At 27.1% G+C, this 19,193-nt stretch overlaps 1 protein-coding gene across 1 annotated transcript; it reads right to left on the bottom strand.

The window, feature by feature from the left end:
- Window positions 1-2,253: 2,253 nt before the first annotated feature.
- LOC145829304 (uncharacterized) lies at window positions 2,254-8,578 on the bottom strand. Its single transcript, XM_082937067.1, has 6 exons — window positions 8,465-8,578; window positions 8,046-8,216; window positions 6,061-6,889; window positions 4,908-5,151; window positions 3,281-3,380; window positions 2,254-2,911 (listed from the first exon to the last, which is right to left on the bottom strand). Exons 1-6 carry the CDS (start codon window positions 8,513-8,515, stop codon window positions 2,729-2,731), a joined length of 1,578 nt encoding a protein of 525 aa, XP_082793193.1. The 5' UTR covers window positions 8,516-8,578; the 3' UTR covers window positions 2,254-2,728.
- Window positions 8,579-19,193: the final 10,615 nt, after the last annotated feature.

Below are 19,193 nucleotides of genomic sequence, written 5' to 3'. Positions count from 1 at the left end.
AAATCATACACACTATTGTAATATAACATCCAGTACATACGAAAGTAGTAAACTGTTAAACCTAAAAAATAAATACTTAAAATGATGTATAAACTTGAATCTATATAAATAAACAATAACACTTTTTATCAGTAAATAATTGTCAATTACATTTAAAAACATTGATATTTTTAAAAGTTTATTCAAGTTTGAAATAAAAGAATTCATCGACTTTATGTCAAGTATGTAAGTCATAAATTAAAACTTATAAAAAAACAAAAGTTTTTAAAACAAATATTTAAGAGGTTTATTTGTATTTTCTAAACAAAAAGATTATAAATATATGTTATATTTGTAGACGATTTAAAAGTTAAACTAATGCTGTATTTTTTTTGCAATTTTTTCATGTTTAAATTCAAATCTTAATATAAATTTAACAAAACTAAACTATATCATTCAATTTTTTTGCTAAACTACTTAGTTTTTGTATGTACTTATCAATCCTGTTTTAAAAGTTTGCTTTTCAATGGTCAGCTTTCGTTGTTTCATTAGTGTTTAAAATTTTATTTATAAATTAATTGTATTTAAAGTTTGAATACAAGCTTTATAACATACATGAAAACTATTTAAAGTGTTAATACTCTAGACAAACTCTAGTCTATCGTACAAGTGTTTTTTTCTTTGACTTAAAAACAAAACAAACTCAAAGCCTAACTGTTTTTCTACAAAAGCAGTCTTTTAATTTTAACTAAAAACAGTTTAGTGTTGCATAAACTTAGTTTTACACTATATACTCAGTAAAAAACAACAAAATGCAAGTAGAGAATCTTTAGATATAAACTAGGATAATCGTTTAAAGCAGAAATCTATCAGGTCACAAAGCTAACATATAGGAAAAAACTGTGTCAAGCTGATAAGTGAAAATGTTAGTTTAAAAAACTTGTATTATTATATTGCAAATTATCTTTGATAAGACACTTTTTTGCATGCATAACATTTTCACACAGGTTTTTGCACTGATTCAGGATTGTTGCTTAAAACAATAATTTATTACGTCACGAAACTAAAATATCTCAACAAACAATTGACAATGTTGATTACATATACTTGTTTTTAGCATACAAGTTATTTTTGGAAGACATTTTTTTGCATGCATAACATTTTTCGCACAGTGTTAATTGAAAATTTTGCTCAGTAGCACTAACGTTAATTAATAATTAAATAAGTTGCAATCTTTTCAACGTAAACTGTTTGTTTTGTAATTTTAACGACATTATTTGTGCTGACAATGCAGTTGTGACTAATATTTTAGTATAAACATTGTTCAATACACTAAATATCTATGCAGAAAACTTTAAGCAAATCAATGGGTGTAAACTTATTATAATAAAGTTAATTTTTTTTATTTTACTATCTAAAATCTCTAATCAGCTTTAACCACCGTAATTGTACTTTAATAACAGAAACAATTACTTTTTAATTCTAGTAATAACTGTTACCTAAAAATACTTTTGAAAATTTAATTTGTAAATATCTTAAAATACTGCTCATACAAACGACTTTTTTACCGAGATAATTTACATTACAGGTGCCTGTCACCTTCTGATGACCGCACATCGAACAGATCACATCAATCGATTTAGTTCGTCACGTGACCAGACATCGTGGCGCCAAACTGAAGTCACGTGCCACTTCGCGCTTGAACGAACATAAAGAGATCTCTCATTTTTCGTGACAGCTGCTAAAGTGCAGCGTGAGATTGTGGAAGCGAGGAATTTCGAGTGGTTTCGATTGTGGAAAAGGTCAGGCGAAAGTTCAGCATTGCGTAGAAAGGAGTTTTCGCTGCAGTTTTAATTTCTTTTAACGTTTTTGAATCTTTTTAAATGAGCTCTTAAAAGATTTCAGAAAAAAAAAGTACTACAAAGAACTAGCATATGTTTCAAGGGTAATTTGGGTTCTTTGAAACAAATACAGACTTTAATTAAAAAATGAAACAGGTACTTTTAAGTTTTTATTATCGTTTTATTTTCTTTAATGTTTTTAAGTTGTTACTTTAATATGTTTTTTAAAGGAAACCAATTAAAATATTATATGTATTTCAAGTGTTCTAAATGAAATAATATTTTAAGTAATAGAAATAAAATTAATTAACCGCAAAATAAAAAAATACTCGATTTAATGCTTGCCATTTGATTATTATAAAATAAAGTTCAACATCAAAAAATGCAGGTTTACTACTTTAAAAACTAAATAAATACAAGTTGTATTTTTCATAGGTGTTTATTATATAAAAGGCATATTTAAACAATAACGGCACCATTAAAGCAAGAATCAATAGAAGTTGAATGTAACAGCAAAAAACAAAAAAAGGGTTTTTAAAACAAGTTCCGTTCTTATGCTTTTTAATTTTGTTTTAAATTAATCAAATTTAATACTCGTGGCAGTTGTTTTTAGCGGAGGTCATAAAATCAATATACAGACTTATTAAATCTTTTGAATGTTTTTTTCTCAATAAAAACAAAATGTTAACTGCTATGACCTTTTTCATGCATCAGTCGATAAAACTAAATTGAAAACTGCTCACATTTTTACCATTAAAAATTAAAATGATTAGTCTTTTTAAAAAAGTCTCAAATTTTAAACGACACAAAGTTCAAAATTAATACTCAAGGAATGAGAAATAACAAATGAAAAAGTCAAAAATATGATTAAAATCGCATCAAAAAGAATCACAATTATGACGTCTCGATCAGTTTGAATCGACCGAGTCGACGTCGATTTCCGCCTCCTCGTCGTCTTTCAGCTGTGACGTCACTTTTTGTTGCTGGGGAGCTGACTTGTTCGGGGTCTTGCTGCTGCCTTGGTATGACGTCATCTCGACTTCGATCTGAACCTTGTTGCTTTTGCGGCGGCTCCTCGCTCGACTTTCGGCCTGAAAAAATAATTAGTTCAATTATTGAAAAATTAGTTAGTTTAATTGTTGAAAAAATAATTAGTTTAACTGTTGAAAAATAATAAGTATAGTAAACGGGAGTTTTAGACAAAAGTTTTAAGTTACTGAGTGGTTTCAATTAGAAAAAAAATTACAACTAAAAAATAATTTAATTTTTCCAGTTTTACAATATAATTTTTTTTAAGTTAGTTTAAACAGTTTGAAATGCTCTTTGTTCAAATAAAACGTGTTCAAAAAAGCAAAACCTTATCTATATATAGATTTAAAATAACTTTTCTATATTTTTTAGTTAAGTTAACGAAATTTTGTAAATAATAAAGAACAATAACTAATATAATAAATACTAACTTGTAGAACATTGGTGCATTCGTCAACTCCATCTTCAAACGTGGTTTCTGTTTCTCTACCAGCAAGTACCGAAAGCGAATGGATATACTTGCAAGCTATTCTGTATGAAAAAATAACATATTTAAACTATGACATTATATTTATTTTAAAATGATTATGCATTGTAATGTAACTTGATTTAAAATACCTTTTTTATCGTGTATAATTGTATCTTATGTAATTTATACACTTATACATAACAAATCTGTTTCAGTTAACACTCAAATGTGAATTTATCAGAAAATCGTTACTTCACCGCAAGATTGTAACATTTAAACTTTTGCAAAATGTTTTCAAAGTTACAAATATAAAGTATGTAGAGTTTATATAAATATAAAATGCTTTTTTTTAAAATGTAAGATTAGGATTCAAAATCTAAGGTTTTAATTCAATTTTAATTAAAACCGACTTTAAACATTAGAGAAGTATAAAACATATTTAAACTTTTAACTTCCAGTAAAAATTTGCAAAAACTTTTTTATTAAAATTGAATTAATTTTGAATAATTTTAAGCTAAAACACTGTTTACAAAAACCACGAAATCCAAAACCTCATGTAAATACTTCCTGAAAAAGGCTAAGCCCTATTTTACACAAACTTTATTTCAATGACACTTGATAACTTTGAATGTTTTTAAAATGGCTTCCATAAGGTTCTATATGAGAATATTTCATCAAGGAAATATCGGAAATAATTACAGCAGTTTGTGAATGTCGTAAAATATCTGATATAAACGGTAATGCAAACATCATAACTAAATAGTTTGTGAGTAGTTGTAGAAATTAAGCAGCAGATAAGATGACAATCGAAAATAAACTTGTGCTTATTCTAGTTATTTAAGACTTTTCGTAAGTTTTTTGAAAGTTTAATAACGTTTAACAAGCAAATCTGCTTTGCTTATATTAATTACATAGTGATGAATGTATCACATTTAAGGTACAAAGTATAAAACTTTAAGAATTTTTTTTTGTGCTTATAAAGTAACACTATTAAGTTCATTAAAGTACAATTTAAGTAGTGAATGCATTAATAATGCATATTGTTTCGTAATCTTTATTGCATTTACGTCTTCATTGAAAGAAATGTTAAATGTTAAATGTTTTCAAATACTATTATATAATTAGTTGTTAAAAGTTTATCAAAATCATTCTACAACTCTATCTATTTATGAAGGCAAACTTTACACAAAGTAATTAACTTTACTTTGCTTTACTTACGGTTGCAGTTGTGCATCTCGAGCTAGTGATTTTGTCAAGTATCGATAAGAAACATATATCATTTTCAGTTTAAACTAAACGCTTAGGGCTTTAACTAAGCTTTAAAGTAAAATAAATTGCGCTATCTATACATCTAACTGTCTTGTTTGAGTTTTGATTAAGCTACAAGCTAAAATTAACAACTTTAGTTTATTAAGACTTCAAACTAGCTGCTATGAATGCTTAAAGGTAAAACATATTAAGACCAGTCAATAACTATAAACATTCAGTGCATGATGATTACTTAACGCCTACGAACTTCAATATAGCTCAAAACACTCAGAGTAAATAAAAAACAACTTTATTTAATGAATTTCAGACTAAACACCGACCTCAGTATAGCAAGTTTAGAAAGTTTCTGGTTGCACGAGTAGCTCGGTATCTGCATTCTCAATTCTTCGAACGCCGACCCAATGGTGTGCACTCGAGTTCTCTCGCGGGCGTTGGCCACCAAACGGCGCTGTCGGCTCATGTTCTTTGACGACTTGTCCTCATTGCAGGTCGAAGGTTTGGTTTTGGAGTCTTTTTGAGGTTTATGGGGCTGTTTGGTGTACGTTCTTTTCGCTTGGAGGCGGTCTGTTAAAGATTTAATTTGATAAACTAAAACTTGTAATTTTAAAGATCACTTATATTTACAGGTATAAAATCATAAGTTTAGTTACTTAAAAATTAAAACTTTAATAGAGTTTTAAACTGTAAAGGATTGAATTTTCATAGTATTTTAAATGCTTTTTGATTCAAACTACTAATGTACTAATAAACTGTTCCGAAACAAATTTTGATGTAGTAATAGTAGTTTACTTTTAGAAGGCGTGAAAAGTTTGTTCGTATCTAGTTTACAATAATAACGTTTTGTATTACCGATATCTTTGAAGTTTTAGATTAAACAGTTAAATTAAAAAATATTTCATGAAGGCGTATTGAAATCAAAATAACTTAAACTATCTAAAAAGTAGTTTAGTAAATTTAATCATTGCTTAATAAATTTTTTGTATTTGGATTTCACCATTAAGCAACACTTTTTAGCAATATTGACATAATTTAGCGTTTTAAATCAAGTATTATAAAATCAAAATAAACTTTATATTCATTTAATACTCATGTTAGCACAATTAAAAAAATTCTTACAACTATTTTTGTTTGAAAAGGCGTATTTTAATTTATATTTAGCTTTGTTTAAACTCACTTAACTTTACACAAAATTCTCAGAAAACTTTCTACACTTGTATGTAACAACCGCTTCTAAACTTATGCTAACTTTTAAAGCTATAAGACTTTTTTTATTACAGTATATAAAAATAGTTCTTGAAAAAAAATAATTATATCCTACCATCCTTTTACTTTACTTCCTAGGAAAAGCTTAGCTTACTTACCACTACAAAAAATTGGTTTGGAAAAAAATCTTTACTTGACTTTTTTTAACTTATAATTTAAAATGTTTTACTGTATATTTAGGTTGAAAACAAATATGTGATATAAACTAACCAGACAACGCTTGATTGACTGAAACTTGCTTCTGCTTATCGCAACTCTTCACACTTCCCTTTCCCTGCCTCTTTGGCATCTTCCCCTCCGCGCCATGCTTCTCTCCGCGACCCGCTAACGGCTTTTGAACGTTCGGCATGCACGGCCGTTTGCCTTGGAAATTCTGTGGGGGCGAGAGCTTGCGTTTCCTTGACAACGCCGCCATTGGGTTGGGTTGAACCAGACCCGGCTTAAAGAGGTTTACGTTTGGTGGAGGTTGGCGTCCCTTGGCAACTATCTGCTGCATGGCAGTTTTCATCTGGTTGCTGCCTAGCAACGATGCGTCGGTTGCCATGAAGTTTGCTGCTGGGTTGCCGGGCATCATCGGGGGCTGGGGGTACATCTGACCCGCACCGGACATGAGAAACTGTCTAAGCATCATCTGATTGGCTAGCAACTGGTTTGCCGCAATCTGATTGGCCAATGAGGGCATCAAAGGGTTCATTGAAGCAAGCTGCGGGTTGCCTAGCAACATTGGGTTCATGTACATCAAAGGGTTGACGCCGCCAAGGGGCGCTGTTTGGAAGTTTGACGGGTTCATGCTCTTGATGAGCTCAAAGGCGCTTTTGGTAGTCGAACCCATTCTGGGGCTTTGGGAGTTTGAGGAGCCGCTCGATGTGGCCCTGGTTGCCACGGAAACGCGGGGAGGGGATCGTTCGGGACTCGATGAGGTAGTTGGGGACGGGTCTTTGCTCGTTGAAACTTTGCTAGACTTTTGCTGACTGTGCGAATTCGTGTTCTTTTCCTTCTTGATGCTTTTAACTTTCATATCGTTGTTCAATGACGTAACCTAAAAACAAAAAAAAAATTGTGAGAAAAACGCAAAGCAAAATAAAAAGCAAACGACAGCTTGATGAATCACATGAAAGGCGCTCATTTTCTCGTGTAGTTTTCGATGCGCGCAGGAGATAAACGGCGCGCTTCTAAACCTCGCAGACCGGCTGGCGTCTCGCAATGGCGCCGGCAAGTCTGCAGCGAGAAGCAGCCACCCAAGTCATCTGCTCCATCTACCTGCCCGCATTTTAAAAATTGTGTGAACTCTGCGGCCTTCTTGTGTTACGTGAGCTCGCAGACTTCGCGGCACCACTCACTTTGCGCCTGTCGCCACTACAACAGACGCGCTGGAGCCGTCGGTTCTGTTAGCGGCTCGCGTTTTTGATATTCTCAACGCAAATTGTTTCCTCTCGGCTGGCGATAAATTGTGTTTTAATGTTTAGAGCCTTCGACCGCGAACAGACTTGCCGTCGCCGGTTGTTAAAAATAAAAAGTTTTGTATACAAAGCAGATGTATTATGAAAAAACTTCTTAGAATTTTTTATTGTTTTTGTAAAGAGAGCGTTTTATATGTATCGCGTTTTCTTTAGAGAGTATCGAAATTGGGCATTTTGATAAAAAAATCGCTTTGATTAAGCTGTTTTGCTTTTGTATGGCGCATTAGTGTAAAGTTACGCTTTTAAAGCGCCTATTAAAACTGTAAGCTAATAGGCAGCTGTAAAAATATAAAACTGCAAAGTGCTCTTAAGCTATAAAGCCTGGATATTTAATATTTCAAAAACGAATTTATTTATGATTTCTTATTAAGTTCCTAAAAAGCAATTTGAAATAGCTTTTACTATTTAAAGGTACTTCCTATCAAAACAAGATTATCAAGCTTAAAATAAAAACGGCTTAAACTGCTAAATTCAAAAGTTTGAAACAGTTTGACTACTACGCTAATCATAAATAAAAACAATAACATTTTAAATTCTAGCACTGACTAGGTCATTGACCGAAACTTAGTTTGCACAATAAAGTCTTGAAAGAATAAGTATATTCAAAAACAATAAATTTTCAACAAATAATAATTTAAACTTCAAAAGCGCATTAATCAACTTTCAACGCTTGACTACTACGTTAATCATAAACAATAAAAATTTTAATCAATTTAAACAGCAAAGCAAACAGACCTTGTCGCTTTTGTCGCTGGTGACGGACGCGTCGCTCTCGGAGGGCATGTTTGGGGGGCTGTACACCCCCGAACCCCGGAACAGTTGCTGGTAGCTGCTGGCCACCTGCAGCGACATCTTCTTCGTGTAGTCGTTCAGATCCTTGTACTGCGAGTTCTTCGAGCTTTGAGTCTGAACATTACGATAGTTGTTTAAAAAACGTAAGTTGCTGTACTGTGTATTTAACTCATTATTTTCAACGAAAATATCCTTGTTCAGATTGCTTATATAAATATTTATAAATTTATGCATATTGCGTCGTACTTTTAAAGGTATTACCTGTTTAAACTAATCATTAGAATATAAACTTTCTTGTTGTATAGAAATGTAGCTTTTTTAAGCAGCAGTATCATAAGTTTAAGTTTCAAACGAAAGCTCACCTTTGGAGAGATGCTTCTCATGTCAAAGAAGGGAAAACTGGGCAATACCATTCAGCTTTTCCTGGAATGAAAATAAATATTTCAACTTTGCAAGCTGTTAGTAGCGCTTCTCAGGCACTTTGAAGCAATTATTAGCGAAATTTCCAGTTTTGTCTTCTGCCACTTCGCCTCTCTTCTTTTTTCTCCTTCTCTCGAATTCGGTTCTATCGTTTTAAACAGCTTGCTGCACTCTGCTCAAGTTTGAAATGCTTTAATTATTTATGAGTGGGATATTTCAAGTGAAATCTTCATTTAGTGTACATAATCAGCGGATTGTAAAGTTAATACCTGACCTTTTAGGAGTTTGAAACAAAATTTATATCTTAAGTTTTTAAAATGATCTTTTAAACATTTAAACAAAACGTTAATAACAACAAAATGATAAAAACGATTAATAATGTTTCCAGTACTAAAACTTACTTTGCGTTTTTTGCTGTTAGCTGCTAATTTTTTAAACTATTTATTTAAAGTAACAAAGTTCAGCTTTGTATAAAACAAAATGCTACAAACGCATGTTTGAGTAAATAATCCAAATACATGTTTATGATGGCCTGATTTATAAACTTAACGAAAACTGATATGTTATTTTTATGATAAAATGTTTCTGCTGTTTTATTTAAAAATTTAACAACTCATAATTTATTGATAGTGGTAGTTTAAAAGTTTACTTTTACTTTTTTTTAAGTAAACCTTTAAAATTATTTATGTTAATTTTGATAAGTTTAAACATCTTGCGTTATACTTTTAAAAGTCTTACTTGTTAAAGTTAATGGAGTTTAAAATAAACTTTTTTATGGTAAAGAAATTTAACTTTTTAAACAGCAGTATAATAAATATAAATTTCAAACGAAAGCTCACCTTTGGAGAGGTGAGCTTCTCATGTCAAAGAAGGGAAAACTGGGCAATACCATTCATGTTACTTACATTAAATTAAAATATTAGCTGCACAAAACAAATGTGCAAGTTTTATATTTATTACGCAAAAAAAAGATACTTTCTAGCCATTTACAGCTGGTAAAAGCACCAGCGTCTGCTTTCTTTTGTCTTTTTCACGACATTTTCTTGACTCGGTATCGATTTCTTCATTCATTTCTTACAGCTGACAGCTTCTTATGACAAAACCTTCCCGAAAAGACGGTTCAATGTTGCTTCTGAGACATATGTTTCATTAATTATTAAAAAATCACTGCATTAAGAAACTCTTCTTTGTTTTTTTGTTGAAAGCAGAAGTTTTAAGAGAACTTTCCTGTTTTCATATCAAAAAGCACACAATTTTGACTTTCTTAATTAGGAAAGTCTGCTAGCTTTCAGGCTTTGTGTAGTCATTTACTTGAAGTTTATAATTATAATTTTACACATGACTTTGCTAATATGACGTATTTTAGTTATAAAAAGTGTGCTTTTTTCCCCAAAAACTTTATTAATGACTTTTACCCATTTTAAAACCTGCTAAGTTAGCAGAAACTTTGAATAACTACTTACAAGCAAACTAATATATGAATATACAATTATAAAAGTAAAGATTTTGTCATGTAACTTTTCGAAAAGTCACATGCTTTTTTTACCACGGTACAAAGCCACTAAGTTAAATAAAATATTTTAAATCATTTTACCACTCAATCTTTCACTAGATTACTGCGTTGACTAAATTAGTTTTTGAAAATTGTAAAAGAAAAAACTACACTACTGTTATAATATTAATTTTTTATTAAAACTTTAATAAAGTTTACCAATAGAAAAATACATTTTGTTAAAATCAAAATTAATTTTTCCATTAGCTTATTTTGTTTTGCACATAACAACTTTAGTTAGTTTTAATGTCAAAATATTTTACTTGTTGTCCTTCGATCGCACAAACATGTTTGTTTTAATAAGTTATTTTCGCAAATTAAACATTTAATTGAGTGCCGAGCGAAATTAACTCATTTTGTTACAACACCTATAAAAACAAAATAACTGATTTTATGTGTATATATGAAATACATAATTTTATGACTAACATATAACATAGTTTCAAAAATAAAACAAACTTAATTTGTACCTATACAAAGCAATGATATAAACTTAATATTTTTATGTTTAAATTTATGTAAATTTATAAAACACATACATATAACGTCTCAATTTATGTGTTATATAAATTTACATAAACTTAAACTTAAAAATTTTAACTTTAATTTATTAAGTTAAAAAAAACTACAGCAGTTATGGTAAAAAAACAACAACTCTACTTTACGGAAAAGAATATCCTCCAAAAATCGTTAACAATTGTATATATGTAGTGAACAAGGTTAAAACAACAAAAACTTTTGAATATATAATATCCTGATCTACAAATGGAAATAAAGTTGATTTAAAATTAAAAAGTTATAAGATAACTGTGTTTACGCTAAAGGAAACACTAAATCAATAGTAATAAGTCCAATTTTAACTACATTTTTGTTTTTTATATGACAAATAATACATCATTCAAATTTCACAGAATTTTTGTCTCCGATTAAGTAGTTTTAAATAGATTTATTTTAATAACTTATTAAGTTTTTGTTTTTTTCTACATATCTCATTCAACTTTAGTAAATATTTTTTTTTTAAATTTGTTTTAAACAATTTAAAAGTTTGTGTATATAAACTTAAAATAAACCTTCTAATTTTAGCCCAACTATCAGGTTTCTCTTACCATTTACTAAACAATTTCAAGTTCGTATGGTATAAAAGTTATTTTTTTATAAAAAAAATAAAAAAGAGCTTATCAAAACTGTTGTTGAAATTAAAATCTTAGGTTTTTCAAAATATTAGACTACTAGAATTTTGTATATTAGTTGTATAATGGCGCCTGCTATAAAAAATTGTAACATCATCTTTTTGAAAAACATGTTTTTAATAATTCTACTGTATTAAAAATTGCTAAATACTTTTGTTTGTAGTATTATGTTTTGAATGTTCGTATTGTGTTGTTTATTGGTAAAAACATGTTAAAATAAGTACTTTTATTACATATAAACTTGTTTAAATTTTTTTTCTCAAAAAAAATTATCAAAATTTACCTATTAAATTTTTTAATATTAATTTTACGTTTAAAAAAACTTGTGCACTCTGAACAGTAAAAACATTGGTTTTTAAAATAAGTTATGATATTAAAGCTGTAAGTAATATTTTCCACATAGGAAAGAAAAAAGAAAAAGACGAAAACACGAAAAGTGCATTTACAGTTTAGAGATGTTAATTCATAAAAGCAAAAAGATGCTTGATATTCCGATGGGACCGTACACATCTGCTGTAGTTAATCATTTCTAATAAGTCGCAGGTATTAAAAAGAATAAGATAATTAACAGAAGGAAGTAAAAGGGAATGTTACGCGTTAAACAAGGAAATATTAATCAATACTGTAGCAGATGTTAGATGTTGTTTTACTTGTGAAATTTGCTTACACATTTTGCCGGTAGAAATTTCCTAAAGTGTATGGTTTTCGAAAATAGTTAAAATATTGCAGTCTTATTATTTTGATTTTTCCGAAATTATGTGCAAGTTTTGTTGTACTATTTGACGCCAAACCATGATTTTTTAGCCCTTTAAACAAACCAAGTAAACTATTTTATACTAGTTTATTTAATAAAACTACTGTATTTTTAAAGTCTATGTAGTTAAAAAAACTTGTACAACCTTATTTAAAACCTATTAGCTCTAAAAAAAACTTCAGACAGTTTTGGGCTAAACAAGATAAAACTTATTTTTATCAAGCATCAATTGTATAATTTTTTTTCAAACACCACTACACTTTAACGCATAAAATTAGGCTTTATATTGATAATTACAACAATTTTTAGTTTTTTTAATTTTTATTTGATTGTCAAGTTTCACTAAAGTTAAACAAACATCTTTTTGATCGAGTGTAAGTTTTTTTTGAAACGGTTTTTGAAACGTTAACGTTTTGTCAGAATAAACTGTTAAAGATGTTTTTAGTGTTCTAGGAAGCAGTTGAGATTTAGTTTTTGCTACATGCAAATGCAAAAATCACTCTGACAAAACATATGGTGCCAATGTATGAGAGTTTTCTGAGATCAAATTTTTAACGAAAACGCACACATAGAGAGGTAAGACGCAACATCTGCTGAAACGTCGAATTCGTTTTACTTTCTTTTCCTTGGTAACATTTTTTTGACATGATCTTAGATGGAATTATTGATTTTAACAAAAATGCCAGCTGGTGAAATTTCTTGAAATTTCGTTTGCATGTAACATTAAGAAGCAGCAGTTTTTGCTTGTAGTTTTTTATAAATGCTTTATTTTAGTTTGAAATTAAAAGATAAAAAAATAAGTTGACAGTTCTAAGTTATGTTATAAAGTCTTAAAATGAGTACATTTCAATAAAAACAAACTAATTTACTTACTAATGATTTTATTTCTATTGTATAAAATTTTATAATATATAAGTATATATAACTGTTTCAGTGTTAGTCCTAACAAATTTTGTAAATATATTGAACCCCAAACTAAGAAAAAGTTTTTTAGAATTAAGGATTTCAAATAATTAAAAGTCTAGTTTTCGAAATAGTTTAAGAAAGTATTTTGAAATGTAGTGATTTTATAACAAACTCAAGATTTGTTTTAAATTGTTGATACTTAAATAAATATCTACTTCCAAAAAAAAAACATAAAATTTTTTAATACTTCAGGTTTTAAAGAAAGTCTAGCTATAAAAACATATTAACAAATATTTAGAATTATAAAAACAAAAAAAAACTATTAAAGCTTCAGTCTTAAATTATTTTACTATTTATAACATTTTACTGTCGTTAAATTACATAATCAAGGTGATTTTTAAAGAACTTAAACTAAAAGCTTAACTAAAAAGTCAAATTATTTTTTGAGAAAGGCAAATTTTAAGGCATAATATTTCAATAAGTGTTAGAGTAAAATTTATAATACTTCGTACTTTTTTTGAATTCCTTGACATTGTAAACTATCATATACTTAAAAACAAATTAAAAATCATAATGCAAAAAAAATGTATATATACATTTATGAAACAATAAATTGCACACATATATCAAACAAAAGGTTTTTCTGTATAAAAATAATCTAAATTTAAAACGTGTGACTGTACTTCTTATGGTTTCTCTACTGGCGCCAGTAGAATAATTAAAATCAAATCAATTTAATAATCAGCCAAAAACGTTATTAAAATATATTCTGCAAGGCGAGATAGCAACAGCTTGAATAGATCTCGCCTTATCTGGCTATTGAGCTGATTTAGCAAAACAAATACTTTAAAATCTACCGCAAATTTAATTGAAAATTTAAGTTTTTGTCATGAACATTTATCATCCAGATAAGCAATTTTTGTACTTATTGACAGTTATAAAATTTAAGTAGTATTTAAATGTATTATTACTGTTTGTATCTCCGACATAAAACTTTTGCTAAAATGATAAAATTCCTTAAAAGTTTTTTTTTTACTTTAGCCTAATTAAGATTAACTAGTGAGAACAAATTTTAACATTAAATAAAAATAAAAATTTTAAACAAATGTTATTAAACTATGCAAGTAACAAACACATAAAACTATATTGTTACAAAATAACTATTACACAAAATGACAATACTTTAGTATATTGAACTTTTTTATATAACTTAAACGAAATATATTTTTTTTATTTTATACTAACTGCAGAAATATTACATCACTTTGACCTGTGACCTTTCTTTGAGAAGAAATCTAAACTGTCGAAAATCTCACGCAGCTAACTTATGCAGCTGCGACAGAATGATCGCACTTTCATGTTTACTTAAGCGTTAAACACGTGACTTTAATTTTGGCGCCAACATGTCTGCCCATGTGATGTATTAAATGCGCGCGACAGCGATTGACATAATCTGTTTAATGCGGAAACTTTTATTGCACAAAACGAAAAGCTGTTTTGCTGAGCCATCTTTTTGAAGCTGGTAGGTAAATACACATTTTATTGCCTATAGAATATTTTTCGACTGATTTTTTATAAAAATAAAGTACATGCTACAAAATCAAACTAACTAAATTTTCATAGATATTTTAAAGTGTAAGTTGTTTCAAAATAAGAATAATAAATTGTTGTTTTATTTTCGAGAAACTGTTTTGATAAGTCAACTTCTAAAAGCTGGTAAGTAAATACACATAAAATTGTTTATTCAAACTAAGATATTTGTTTAAAGTAAAATTAACTGTTGAAATGTTGACTTTCTCTTTTTTTTTGCAGATTTTTACACGAGTTTGAAAACTTTTAAAAATGTTTAGAATTATTGATGTGATACTTTAACGTTGAGATTGACACTTACACATTAAACGAAATATTTACAAAACAAAAAGTACAGAAATAGTTTTAAATACATCATAAAAATAAATACACAATACTACAAATGCGTCTATTTACTAATTCAAACAAGTTAAATTACTATTCAAAACGGCATCACCCCGTTTTAAACAATTATTTAAATTTCTATATATATACTTTTTTAAATAACTTATTGTGTTAATATCTTTCATCGCTACAATATAAAAAATTTGCATCATTATTAGTATTTTTTTGAAGTAAAATTGTTTAGTAATTTATAGCCTGAATCAACTTTTTAAACAAACAAAAACAACTAACTTGTTTTTTTTTCTACTATGACAGTAGAGTGTCTAAAATTAATAAAGTGATAGTAAAAAAACAAGTAAAAATTACAAAAACATAGATTTTGAAGTTTACAACTTTTTGTTTATTAATTGATAAAAATCATAAATACCTAAACATTTATTATAGACTATGTTTATTGTGAAATTTGTGAAATTACAAAAAAAAAAATCTTTTGAGATAAGTTTTAAAAACAGATATAAAATACAAAAAACAATGATGTATATAAAAATGTCAAAACTCAAAAAACGGCAATAATGTACTTAAACAAAAAATAATTATAATCGATACAACAGTCATGGTGCTTAGGTAATTGGATTTTTATGTTGCTGTCAAATTTAACTGGTCATTTTTATAATAAAGTTTTACTTATAAATACTGATAGTTATAATATATTTTTCATAATCACCAAGTATTATGATTTTGTTAGTTTCAAATCAACTTTTTGGTAATATTTGTAGTAACTGTGATTTAATTTATATGGATGATATGATTATATATTTTCGTTTTGTTATACAGAGATTTCAATCATTTATCAAGTAGTTTATGAAAACTCTTTTAATGAATTACTTAATTAAGTATATTTTTCAATTGAATAGGAATATTTGTGTATAAAATATAGTAATTGGATTCACTATGAAACTAAATGGTTGTTTTTAATAGGTTTTAATTTTGTCGAGAATATCTTATATGATTATAATTAATGTTATCTAAAAAGGCTTAAAAGTAGGTTGATTAAACACATATGTTCTAGTTCGTCATTGTTATAAGTTTAAAAATATTTATTTATTAAAGTTATTTTGTCATCACAAAAAGATGCTTTCAATTTAAGCTAATACTAATTGTTTAATTACATTAAAATAACTTACATAAACAATGATCAATTTTTTAAAATATTATTATTCAAGTTTACTTGGTATTTTGTGACAATAAAAACATAAGAATGTGTTAATATGTTAATGTCTTAATCATTTAAAAAGTTCAATTAATTTTTTGAAGTATTTTGATTGTACTGAACATGTATAAAGGTACAACTATTGAAAGATACTTCATTATTTTCTGTCAACAATAAATAACAATTTGTCCTTTTTTGTTTTCATTTCAATCATGCGTGTTCATAAAGTTAAAAAAAAATAAAAACAAATAATAATATTAAAAAAAGTAAAGTTTATCTAATACCAGTTAAGAAAATATGCCAAATGAAGTTAGTACTTATTACAGAGTTTTATCACATTAAAAATAAAACAATCAACTATAAAAAGTTGTTTCAAACACTTGCTAAATCTCTGCAGTACTTTAAACAATTGGTTGATAAATAATAAATCGTCTGTAGGAGTTCAATTAAGAATATTTACTTTTAATACTAAAAAGTATTAAACCTAACAAAATTTTCTATTTACTTTATAGTACTTATCAATTTGCTTGTTTTTAAGCTAATAAAAAGTATGTATTTAAAGTATTTCAACTGATTATAATTTCTCTAAAAACATTTTTTGATTTTGTATGAAGTATAAAAATAAAAACTTTCCCCTAACAACTTTATAAAACTTTTACAAGATTTATCACAGTAAATTAGGAATTTGAGCTAAGGTGCTGGTATGTTGAAACGAGCACACTGAACAATTTATCAGAATAAATTAACACTTAAATAAAGTAGATAATACAAAAGCAAACATCGGTACTAGAACAAATTACTTTTATAGCCTTAAGATCTTTGAAATATGAAGTTAACGTTTAATCATAAAATCAATCAATAAAAGTCTTTTACAGGTTTAAAAGTTTCGTTTGAAACACTATGCAACAATAAAAAGTTGTTTAAATGTGATACTATATTTTTGTATCATTTTATTATTTAATCTTTTATGATTTTTGCAACTTTTTATGTTTAGTAGATTGTTTTAATATGCTCATATACTTGACTAATACTAAAACTTATAGTTTTATAATCTTATGTATAAGCTTGAAATTCTCCCTATTTAACAGACTATAAAACAATTTAAGTTTTAATTTTTGTTTATCAAAATATAATTCTGCTGTTTGAAAAATATTTGTATAATCAAAGTTAAAAAAAACTTTTTTTAGTAGAAAAACGTAAATATCTTATTTGTTCTTTGTTAATATTTCGCAAATTTTTTTATTCACAATATTCCAATTGAATTTTTTTGCATTTTTTTATTTACCTTTTACAATAATAAATAATTCCAAGCTAAAAAAATATTTAAAGTTTAAAGCTATTCGTAATTTAAGATCCTAAGTGCATGTGTTTTGTTGATATAGCATTAGGACAAAAGACCTTTGGAGAGAAATTAAATTAAAAAAAATATAATTAATTGAATTGCAAACAAACATGTAGTCGTAGTGTTGACAACAGTATTTTTATATTTTATAAAATTTTATTTGTTGATTAAAAATAGTTGTTTTTCTGTTAATGTTGTATTTTTTACTTTGAATAATGTCTACAAAATAAGTTTTTTTGTTTAAAAACAGATACTATTACTAATTGAGACAATAGAACAAAGTTCGTATCTTTTAATAATAGTATTAAAACAATAATTGTAGTTAAATAGTGCTGATTAAACAATAATTTGTGCGTTTTATGTTATATTAGTAAAACGAAGTATTTTAATTGAAAAAGCATATATAACCATAATAACTAAATAGCTAGAAGGTATAAATTTATAAAAATTTGATTTAATTACTATTATAATGTATAATCAGTTTTTAATTTTTCTTGGCCAATCGTAAATAAATTAAAACTATTACTAAAATCTGTTTAACACAAATAAAAAAATACATATATTGGCTAGATTGATGTTTTTACATGTTTAGTAAGTAACTAAGCTTTGTAGCTTTGAACAATATATAGTTAAACTTATAGTCTCAAGTTTTATAACTGTTAAATATAGTTAACTATGGCTTTTTAATTTTGTTTTAATAAGAAAAAAATATATTTAGAATGTACCGCAAATATATTAATAATTTTAGTTTTTCACAAACACATTTATCACTTTGTGGTTCATTTAAATATATTTTAAATTAATAATGTTTTTAAATACTGTATATCTTAGTTACTTAATTTGTTTTAGGTTTACTAGCTTTATTTATTGATGAACAATAAGTAATAATTCTAGTACTTAATATCTCATCTTAACTATATTAATGAATGAAATTTAATTCAAAAACTTTATACTATAAAACGTTTATTTTGAGCATTAGTTTATAACAAATCAAAACCTATATCAAACTTAATAAAATATATTTTAAACTTCATCAAAGATTAAAAAAAAAACTAACTGTAGTTCATAAAAAGTACTGAATATATATTATATTTTAAATGACCTTTTTAAAAACCCTGAGTTATTTTGCAGAAGAAAAAAATGATAAATAATTAAACACATGAAGTTAAATACCATTTAATAATATATTTATGTTCTTATTTAACTAAAAAGTCAAAAAATCTAAAAATAAGTAGTTAGTTTTATATACACGTTCTTTTAATTTTGACAACTAGATTAGTGATATTTTGAGAGGTTATTTTAATTTATAAAATTATTGTTTTATTTAAAAGTTTATTTTTTATTACTATCGAACAATAATAAACGCTTTGAAGAAAACAAATATTGTTAATGTAACATTTACAAAGTATGTCTAAAAATTACATTATGAATGAAAATAATTGGTCAGAAAAATATGGTTTTTATGTATTGAAATACAAATTAGAGATAAAAATTCACTATAAGTTTATTGACAAGGGTTCACGAAAACAATGAACGCTTACGACAAAATTGCCGAACCAAACCTCTACAAATTCTGGAGCTTTATTTTCAAAAAGAATACTTTTACAGATGTCAGTGAAACGAGAGATTTTTCACTGAAGCGTTAAATAGCACGTGAATTACATTTGGCGCCATAAAGTCTAGTCACGTGTTTTAAAGTGCAGGAAAATGATTTGATGTGATGTGATCAATGCATATTTGAAAGGTGATAAGCTTTTGCAATGAGTAAATTTGAACAAAATTTTTGTCAGTATTCTACAATTA

This window comes from Thalia democratica, chromosome 2, assembly GCF_965202585.1.
Source record: "Thalia democratica chromosome 2, ktThaDemo2.hap1.1, whole genome shotgun sequence".
NCBI classification, from domain to species: Eukaryota; Metazoa; Chordata; class Thaliacea; order Salpida; family Salpidae; genus Thalia; species Thalia democratica.
Note: the sequence above shows the minus strand (reverse complement) of the source record. Positions and strands in the feature narration are given on the sequence as shown.

Excerpts from the sequence above, each read along its gene's own strand:
- LOC145829304 (XM_082937067.1), bottom strand. The coding sequence starts at position 8,515 with ATGGTATTGCCCAGTTTTCCCTTCTTTGACATGAGAAGCATCTCTCCA. Across the intron at positions 8,217-8,464 it reads TGAGAAGCATCTCTCCAAAG|ACTCAAAGCTCGAAGAACTC; the intron begins GTGAGCTTTCGT and ends CGTAATGTTCAG. Across the intron at positions 6,890-8,045 it reads CCAGCGACAAAAGCGACAAG|GTTACGTCATTGAACAACGA; the intron begins GTCTGTTTGCTT and ends TTTTGTTTTTAG.